The sequence below is a fragment of the Haliaeetus albicilla genome, chromosome 9, assembly GCF_947461875.1.
Source record: "Haliaeetus albicilla chromosome 9, bHalAlb1.1, whole genome shotgun sequence".
Classification (NCBI taxonomy): domain Eukaryota; kingdom Metazoa; phylum Chordata; class Aves; order Accipitriformes; family Accipitridae; genus Haliaeetus; species Haliaeetus albicilla.
The window spans coordinates 38,345,030-38,354,873 of NC_091491.1; the positions used below are offsets into that span (position 1 = coordinate 38,345,030).

At 47.6% G+C, this 9,844-nt stretch overlaps 1 protein-coding gene across 1 annotated transcript; it reads left to right on the plus strand.

Moving 5' to 3' along the window:
* The first annotated feature begins 2,711 nt into the window (after window positions 1-2,711).
* EIF5A2 (eukaryotic translation initiation factor 5A2) lies at window positions 2,712-8,388 on the plus strand. The gene is made up of 4 exons (XM_069792733.1): window positions 2,712-2,923; window positions 4,415-4,519; window positions 6,094-6,225; window positions 7,507-8,388. The coding sequence occupies exons 1-4, from the start codon at window positions 2,759-2,761 to the stop codon at window positions 7,564-7,566; spliced, it is 462 nt and encodes a 153-aa protein (XP_069648834.1). The 5' UTR covers window positions 2,712-2,758; the 3' UTR covers window positions 7,567-8,388.
* The last annotated feature ends 1,456 nt before the right edge of the window (window positions 8,389-9,844 follow it).

Below are 9,844 nucleotides of genomic sequence, written 5' to 3' on the forward strand. Positions count from 1 at the left end.
GGTGCTTTAGGGCATCAGACATTTCTCCAGAACGTAACTGAGAACAGTTACAACTCACTTTAAACCTTCCAGAAGTTTTCTAATCCCTGATCACCTCTGCAACGCAATTCATATAAAGACTTAGCTAGGAGAACCAAAGCTTGATAACATACTGAGTCTACTTGAGAGAAAAGATGCGTGTGTGATCCAGCTGTGCAACACTGGAAAGGAAATACATTTAAATGTGAAAGGCCATGGTATTTACAAATATGCTTTGAAATCGGATTGCTATTGTTGTATAGAAAAGTGGGATAATCATATTAGTACTATCAAGAAACAAACTTTAGAAAATAAATGTTGATCCAGACAAAGGAATGATGCCTGCAAGCAATGACTGATGGAGCTGATTTCCAATTTTTTTATTGCATCTCAAATAAAGGCTGCCTCGGAACGTTTGTTTTGTGTCTCAAAACCAAGTATCATCTACAGCTGCACTTCAGTAAAAAGACTTGATTTAATCCAGAACATTTCTCCAGTCATCCAAAACGAATCTGTTAATTGCAGAAAATCAACCAAATTTCTAGTCTGATACCTGAGGAAAAAAAATTATCAGTAGTGCTTAGCCCCAGCCTGCGCCAGTTTGGATTCAGAACAGTCGGCAGCTCGCTCACAAAGTATTTTATGCGAAGAAAAAAAGCCATAGAGCACATGCAACTAGCCATACACTTGCAGATACACAAACACACACTGCCCTTGTAGAAACACTTAACAGAATGCCCCAGACTCTGCTTATCAACTGACACAGAAGAAAAACAGGCAGCTCCCCAGAGTAAAGCATATAATCTCTAGAGCAGGCTGAGTGAGGTCAGCATCCACTGAACACCCTGGTAACAGAAGAGAGCCACCGTCTTGACCTGCTGGAGCATTATAAAGGGTCCCTGTGTAAATGAAAGCCAAATCTATCTCTTTGGGTACATGCTCTACAGTTTCGAGTGGGATCAATGTAACCAAGCGTGGAACCACGGGCAAACAGATCATACAGATTAACATGAATTAAACAAAAGATCCCATGTTTAACCATTTAAAAACATGATGTTAAACGTGACTCATGTAGCAACCCCATTAGAACACAGATGACAAACTCAGGATCTTGGGGCAGAAAACGTAGGACAGCCCACGGTGCTGATGGCAGAGACCAGCTCTGACAATGCTGCCCCACACGCCACTGAGTTTCTGTGTTTTGCTGTTTGTCTGTTGTTCGTAGGTGATCTTCACGGCACCCCCCCAGGCTGGGCCCCATCCACCAGCAGCTCCACAGAAGAGTCTTCAGGTGAATTCGGTCAAACAGCTGTAAGTATTATGGCCTCTGACTTGGAGAGTTTTAGCAAAAATAACCATTTGGCCTCCTTTTGCTCAGGATCCGTCTGGCTGGCTTTGTGGCTATGTTTGTCACCACACACCTCTCCTCAGACAGTGCAGGGGGTGGATGCCAGAGGCTAACGGCGTAGCGTTGCTGGTGAGGGGCAGGGCATGGAGCCATCTGATTCTCATGTCCCTGAGTGAAAACAAGCTCCCACCGTGACTTCTTGGCAATTTCAGGCCCTTTTGACGGATTACCGTGCACTGCTCGTTTCTCATTATTCTGAAAGGGGAAACCTTAAGCCGACAAACGAGCTGTGTGTCAACAGTTAAGCATACCTCGCGAGGGAACACCCGTTTCTCCCCGGACTCGTTTAAAACCCAGTTTTATCGCCGCGAAACCACCGGACCACCCTTCCGAAGAAGCGGCCCCCAGTCACCCGCTCAACGCCAAAATGGCGGAAGGGTGAAGGGGGGGGTGGCTCGGGAGGAGGCGCGCGGCGCCGCCTGGCGGCCGAGGGGCAGCCCCGCGCATGCGCCGGCCCGAGGGGGCGGGGCTGGGTTGGGGTAGGGGAAGGGGTTGCCCCCGGGTAGCAACGGCGCCGGCGCCGCGCGATTGGCGGGAGGGGCGGGCTGAGCCCCACCGCTCTCCGTAGGCGCCGGCGAGGGGCGGGGTGAACGCGCCGGGTGGGCGAAGGCGGGAAGCGGCCCCCCCGCCCCCCCCAGCACGTGGTCAGCCGGCGGGCGGAGGGGAAGGGGAAGGAAGGAAGGAAGAGGAGGCCGGCCCCGCCCCTTCGGAGCGAGGCGGGGGAGGAGGGGGGAGACCACGGACCAATGAGGGCGGCGGAAGCGGGAGAGGCGGGGCGGGGCGGGGGCGGGGCCTGGCGCGCGCGCTCCCCGCCGTGCCCCACCGCCCCCTTCCCGCCGCAGTGGTCGGGCGCGTGTGCGCGGCGCCGTGCCCCCCCCACCCCCCCACCCCCCCCCTCCGCCGTGTCCCCGGTTCCCGCCCGGCTTCCCCGATCGTCTTCGTGAGGTAAGAAAGGGCCGCGGCGTCGCTCGGGACCGGCCCCCGGGGCTGCGCGCTGTTTGGCGGCTAAGGCCGCGGCGCTGAGGGGACGGGGAAGTGAAGGGGGGAGGGGGGGGCGAGACCGGGAGCGGGCGCCGGTGGGGGACGGGGGCACGTGGCGGGGCGCGAGGCCCGGCCCTCCCCGCCCCGGGGCCGCCGCCATCGCGCTGCCCTCGCCGGGAGAAGGTGGCTGGGTCCCCGCGTCCGTGTGTCCCGTCCCCCCCCTCGCCCCGTGTCGTGTCCCCCCGGGCACCGGCCCTTCCCGCCTCCGGATCTCCGAGCCCCGACCGTTCTCGTTTGCTTGCAGCCCCCAGCCCGCCTTCCCCCCCCCCCCTTCCCTCCCCGCCCAGCGCCATGGCCGACGAGCTCGACTTCACCACGGGCGATGCCGGCGCCTCCTTCACCTACCCCATGCAGTGCTCGGCGCTGCGGAAGAACGGCTTCGTGGTGCTCAAGGGCCGCCCCTGCAAGATCGTGGAGATGTCCACCTCCAAGACGGGCAAGCACGGCCACGCCAAGGTGAGCGGCCCCGGGCGGGCTCTGCAAGCCCCGATCTGTTGCTCGGCCCGCAGTGTGTGTGCTCTCTGCGGCTCCCGGCCCTCCGAGCGGCATCGCTGGCTTGGCCGGCCGAGAGGGAAGGGTGTAGCGTTTCATTTGGCAGAGCGCTCTGTATCCTGCTTTTGCTTTTCAGCGTCTCGTGTGTCTCTTCGCTCTAGAGTTAGCTCAAGGGCTTCCAGTAATGTAACGCAGGAAGGATTGAGGACGGGGAGCGGGGGGAGGGTGTTGGGGTTGGTTTGGTTTTTTTCCTCCCAACTTGTTAAAAAGCTTTAAAGCTGATGGCGATAAAACCTGTTTCTGTAGTGGGGGTAGAGTAAGTTCTGGAAGGGGGGCTGATGAAATCACTAGGGCGTGGTTGGATTGTGCTGTCGCTACCCACCAAAGCACTTTTGTGTGTCCCTGTGCTAGCAGGCTTTCACTATCGCAGCGCTCGACTTAAGCGCTTACTAGAAGTGCCCATGTTCTGTTACATAATCCAGAAGAGCTCAGCAGACCGTCGTTACCTCTCCGGGCCTGCTCTGGCCCTATTTTGCCGGCTTGCCTCGCTGCTTCTTTCCTTTTTTTCAGCACCGAGTGAGGCATACCTTCCCCCTCCTGTGTTCCAGCAGGGACATTCTTAGGCTGCAGTCCTGCTGCCTAAGCAGTTGGCTTATGCAGCTGTCCAAACCTTGGACCAACGCTAGACTCCCCCTTCGATCATTCAGCAACACTTCGTGCTGGGTATATTAGAGTTTAGAGACAGATCTGTTACAAACACGGGCTAATTAGATTTGTAAGTTTCCACAGCCTTGTACGGTACAGGTAGGTGGGTAAAGTATTTAGGATTTGTCAAAGCTAGAGTATACCAAGCCTTTGCCAGGTCTTTTTTTTTCCCTTTCTCCCTCCCCTTGCTTTTTTTATGGCTTGTTTTAGTAGGCAGATCCAATTTTCTTAAACACTGAAACAGCTGTGAGAGTGAAAGGACCTGAGAAGAGCAGGCTATGAACTCGTAATCCAAGCGCTAGCTGCAGTGGACAGCTGCTGCTAGCATAAAGGGAGGTGGGAGCTGCTTTAATCTCTGTGCATGACCACGTCTTCTTTTACCCTTAACCTTCGCGTTGTCACTGACACTGTTGTGTTTCTCAGAACAGCTAGAACTTGAAGTAAACTTTTTCTCAACCGCTGCATACTCTTGAGCTCTAGCTTGCTGCTGTAAAACTACAGAAGGCTATGGAAGGTGACAGTGGCTGATCTGCGTTCTCATGTAGTGTTTCTGTAGTGTGCTATGAAAGGGTGTGAGAGGCTTTCTCTTGCTACATGGGCTGCTTTCATACCACAAGCAAAGGGTCCAGGCAGATTCTGGTATCACACGTGATCTTTCAGAAAACAGTGTGGAACCAGCAATACTGATGGCAATGGCATCTTGCGTCCCTAGGACCTACAGTAACTGATACTATTTTTCTTCTCTTGTAGGTTCACTTGGTTGGTATTGATATCTTCACTGGTAAAAAATATGAAGATATTTGTCCATCAACTCATAACATGGATGTTCCCAATATCAAGAGGAATGATTACCAGGTGAGTTAACAGTCACTGCGTCCTCCCACACATTAGGAGGCTTTATACTCCTAATACCACATGTAAACTTTCTTCTTCCCCAAACTTGCCTCTCAATTAATAAGGTACTGTTGTCAGAATTGATGGAACTTGCCTGTCGAGACATGACATTGCTTAACTTGTAGCATTTACTGAATTGTTAAAACTGTCAGAGCTCATTGATGGAGCGCTCCTTGCTGTACTGACAACCTCATGTTATATTTGCAATCTTTAGAAATGACAGGTAATAGACAACGTTTTCTAGCTCATGTTGTAAGGTCACTTCTTCATTCTTTGCGATACTGGCATCCTTTAGTATCTGGAGAGGTGTTATCCCTGCTGCAAGTTATTATTAGTTAAAGGGTAATCAAGATCTCACTAAAAGTAAATTTGAATCTAAGCATGTATTGTAATTTATAATTTCACTCTTACATAGGGTAGATGAATCAACAAGACAGTCTTAAACTGCATCTGATACCAATTCTAACTTGCTACAGTGCTTTCTGCTCCTTGCGTGGAAGCTGGCTTTAGTTGATCTCAAGTCATTTTGGTGCTCCTGAGCTCTGCTCTGAAATGTATGTATGGAGGGAACTTGTCAGGCCTCTAACTTCTGTAATGCCTTCTGTGATAGGGATAGTGAGCTCTTAAAAGCAGATTCAGGTTCTGAGTTATAATGTGTCGGCTATCTTTCCCTTGTCTCGGGAGTAGTTCTGGTCAGGAACTGATACATGTCCACATCAGCTGGAAAGCTGCGATTGCTTGACAAAGCCAAAGTTCAGAGGGTTAGCAACTCTTCAGGACAGCTGGTGCTGTTTGGATTAAGTGTGACTAGCTTGTCTTAGGGCTCAGACCTTCCAAGAGATTGTTAATGTTATCTTGGTGATCTTTCTCTCGCGTTCTTGGGTCCTCATTGCTACTGAAATTCTTGATGTTTATGAGACTTGTTAGGGCTGCCTTTTTGGTTTACTGTTACGTGTTCCAGGTTCCTAACCTGCTCTGTCAAAATAACTGTTCCCCTTAGCTCAGGCTTTCGGTTAGGCTGAAAACAGCATTATAAAAGTGGTCCAGAGCTTGGTGGATGTTCCCCAATTTATTCATTAGCCTTTAATGTAAATGATGGTATCTCATTGCACAGGTGAAGGTATAGAAGCGTACAGTTCAACCGTTGTGAACTTTGTACACTTTGTAAAAGCAATGCTGTTCAGTGAACACCATTCCAGTTACTGTTTCTAATTCATAGGTGTAAAAAGCTGAACCAGTGACCTGGAAGCAGTACTACTTCTAAATCACAAGGATGGGTTTTGCGGTGCCCCACATACTAGGAAATAACCAGCAGGGTTCTGGTGGTTCTTGATAGCTTTTGCTACAGTTGCCCTAACTCTCCGCCCTCTAAACTCTTGCTAAAAATTGAGTTAAATTAGTTTCTTAACTGTTACAAACACAGTACTAAAGAATTAATGTAACAGGTAGAGTTCACTGCCTTCTGCTTACCTTCAGCTACTGCCTACTAGTGACTACTGATGTTAAACTTACTAAAAGCGAACTTCTCTTCACAGCTGATAGGTATTCAGGATGGGTATCTCTCCCTGCTGACAGAAAGCGGTGAAGTTCGTGAGGATCTAAAGCTGCCAGAAGGGGATCTTGGCAAAGAAATAGAAGGAAAATTCAATGCCAATGAAGATGTGCAGGTAAGCATAGAGGGCAGACAAGAAGAGTTGTGGTTAATTCCACTTGATTATACAATGAAGAAGTCTTATTCTAATACTGACCATTTGTAGCTCTCCATGATGAGCGGGTTAGAAGCACGGGAATTGGTCCTTTGAGATGCAGAAGGACTCTTGTACTGGAGCACTCAGTATGGCACTGAAGCCTGGCTCAGTTCACAGTGAGGCGATGCGGGTGTGTCTCAGATGTCTAGGTAAATCCCAACAGTGCTGTCTGCATGGTGTGGATTGGAGCCTCCAGGCTTTCTTCATCGGGACCAAGTGCAGAGTTTTGTGATATAGTCTGAGTAGTCTAATTTGCTATGTTAGCAAACATGTCTGCAAGTAGCTCTGCAGACTGTAGTTTATGCTGGGCCACACCAGTTGTTAGTTTGGCTCTACTGCAGGAGCTTGTTCATCTTCCTCTGTTGTACGAACCTCAAGGTGCCAGCCAAGGCAATGTGGCATAGAGAAGGCAGCAAAAGAGCAAATCAGTGGGAGGGTGTCGTGGTTTAACCCCAGCCAGCAACTAAGCACCACGCAGCCGCTCACTCACTTCCCCGCCACCCATTGGGATGGGAGAGAGAATCTGAAAGAAAGAGGTAAAACTCGTGGGTTGAGATAAAAACAGTTTAATAGAGCAGAAAGGAAGAAACTAACAATGATAATAACAGTAATAAAATGACAGTAGTAATAATAATAATAAAAGGATTGGAAAATACAAAACAAGTGATGCACAATGCAGTTGCTCACCACCGGCTGACCGATGCCTGGTTAGTTCCTGAGCGGCCATCCTCCCCAGCCAACTCCCCCCAGTTTATATACTGGGCATGACATCACACGGTATGGAATACCCCTTTGGCCAGTTTGGGTCAGCTGCCCTGGCTGTGCCCCCTCCCAACTCCTTTTGCCCCTCCAGCCTTCTTGCTGGCTGGGCATGAGAAGCTGAAAAATCATTGACTTCGTCTAAACACTACTCAGCAACAACTGAAAACATCAGTGTGTTATCAACATTCTTCTCATACTGAACCCAAAACATAGCACTATACCAGCTACTAAAAAGAAAATTAACTCTGTCCCAGCTGAAACCAGGACAGAGGGGCAGATATTGTGGACATTCTTCTAATCACTGAATTTTACCAGCTTCAACTTTATTTTTTTCTTCTCAAGAGAGATGGGATAGATACTAAAATGTGAAAGTCTGTAGCTTCTAGGAGCGCCTCCTCTGGCATGGGTTGGAGTTCACCTATCTGTCTTTTCTTCCAGATATCCGTCATAAGTGCAATGAATGAAGAATGTGCTGTAGCCATAAAGCCTTGCAAATAAAGAGGATCACCAGGCTCGGGCAACTGCTCAGGTCTGGACAAACCACAGATCTATAAATTTGGTTCTTATTGTCACCAAAGCTCTGGCCTTCACAAGCAACCTCATTTCTTTTCTGAATTGTTAAAAAGCAGTGCTGGATTCTGGATTAGTGTTGCAGGCTAACTGGCAGTTTTCAAAATCACTGAGATTTTAATTCCTTAATTGTAACTATTTTAACATTCCTGTAGGTTTCAGCTATGGATCTGAGAAACCAATCAGGTGTTACTAGTGGATATATTTTTATTTGCTTGAGCAAAACAGTGTTTGTCTGTATGAACAGACAAAATACAGTATTCAGGGGCTTTTAGATAAGCTGGTAGGTATCTAGGATTATAAAGTGACCTAGAGCACAAATAGTATTTTTCTTGACATGTTTAGGTAGAACTGACAATAATAAGTAGCTTTTTTTTTTTTTTTTTTTTTTTCTTTAAAGCTTAAGTATTTTGTGGATTGGGACTCTTGCAGAACTGTAGGTGCCAATCGCAACTTTTAGACCAAGAAACTCAAGTGATCAAAAATGCCAGCTGGCTTGACCAAGCCCCAGTGGCCATGTGCAACTTAACTGTATTACCTCTGTATTCTTCTTTGCCAACTTGTTGGCTTATTGTAACGATAAAATGGTGTCAAAGCCTACCTGTGGTTTAGGCAGGCAGTTGGAATATTGGGTAGATAAGACATAGACAGGTCAAGGGGACACAAAGGTGAGAATGGATGTTAAAGCTATAGACTTTCACTCGAGGCCTTTGTCAGACTTGAAAAATAAAATAGTAAAATGCAGTTCAATTGCTTTCCTTTATTATATTTATCTTAAACTATAAGAGGGTGACAAACTCCATGGGAATCTGTTGCAGTGCTTCCAGCTTTAGGTTTTAATCTTCAGGTTCAGACCATATTTTTGTAGCACAGGGACCACATGTTTTTCGAGAAGTGGGACAAACTGTAGCATTGAGCCTAAACTAAATGCATGTGATTCTTTTTAAAAAAATAAAACTATTGTGTTTTCAAAATATAGACTTGACAGACAATACTGAACAACCATGGCTTAACTATAAAAGTAAATAAATAGCTACATAGTTAGGAAAGCTAGCTCCTATCCAAGGGAGTTCTGAGTCATTGAAACACGCATGCATGCCTCTAACTATTTAGTAGCTTAACAGGCAAACACAAGGCTTCACAGCAATAGTTATAGAAGGATAACTAGCCTGCTCCTGTTTAAGGCATTCAACTTGAATTCTAAGACTTGGTGACTCTTCATGAGTGGGAAACTTCCTTAGTGCGTGGCTTGGACCTCTCTTCACAGTTGATAAATTGTTTCATGAACTTGCCTTAAGCTTCAGTGACTGCAGGCTAACGGAGGACAACTTGTAAACATGTGGCATGCTGCCCTGGACAGCACGCACGATTCACACTATTGGCAGCGAGGGTCAGACTTCACGCTGCTGTTCACTGCTTAAAATGTTTGTAGCTTAATAGTATGTACTCTCTAATCCCCAAAGGGCTCGTGGCAACTGTCCTGAACTGCCCTTGTACATACTGTGGCAGGGCTTAGCAAATCTTGGAGGTCTAATCTAGATGGCAAAAAACATGCATTTTTCCATAGACTTCTCATGACAGGGAGAGCAGTACAGCGAAGGTAAAGACAGCAATAAATATACTCTGGTAATAAAGCACAGTTACCTGGGACACCTGGCAGAAGCAGGATACTGCCACACGCTCTTGCCTAGCACAATACACATTGCAGGTCAACTCTATAAATAGCACCTTGACTGAAATGGCAAAACTGCTTTTAAAAAAAGCTGTAGATGCAAGAGATTGAAATGCATTCAGAATAGTTTTGAAGAGCATGCTTAGTAGTTCAAGCTAGTCTGCACTATGCTCCTTTCTGCCTCTCTATTGAACTGGTACCTGAAAGAGAGGCTTTGCTGGCTTTGGAGGTGACTGTGAAACCATTGATGATGGTCTTGACAGCAAGCTGAGCTGTGTGGTGTCAAATGGGAAGTCATAGGTCACTATATCAAACTAGTGCAAGTTCTAATGCTATCACCGCATTACGAATACTTCTGATATGCTTGAAAACTACAAGACTTGGATTTGTTCTTGTCCTCGTAGTGCTTTAGTCTACTTTCAGGTGCCTGTCTGTCCTCTAGAACCTTGTTGGAAGACAGGTATTTGATGCCACTGGCCCACAATCTAAGCATTTACTTAGACTGTAAGCTGTCTGGGACGAGGGCTGGTTTTT

Bases quoted from the DNA above. Each gene is read 5' to 3' on its own strand.
- EIF5A2 (XM_069792733.1), top strand. From the start codon at position 2,759: ATGGCCGACGAGCTCGACTTCACCACGGGCGATGCCGGCGCCTCCTTC. The intron at 2,924-4,414 runs GTGAGCGGCCCC...CTTCTCTTGTAG, and splicing joins GCAAGCACGGCCACGCCAAG to GTTCACTTGGTTGGTATTGA. The intron at 6,226-7,506 runs GTAAGCATAGAG...CTTTTCTTCCAG, and splicing joins ATGCCAATGAAGATGTGCAG to ATATCCGTCATAAGTGCAAT.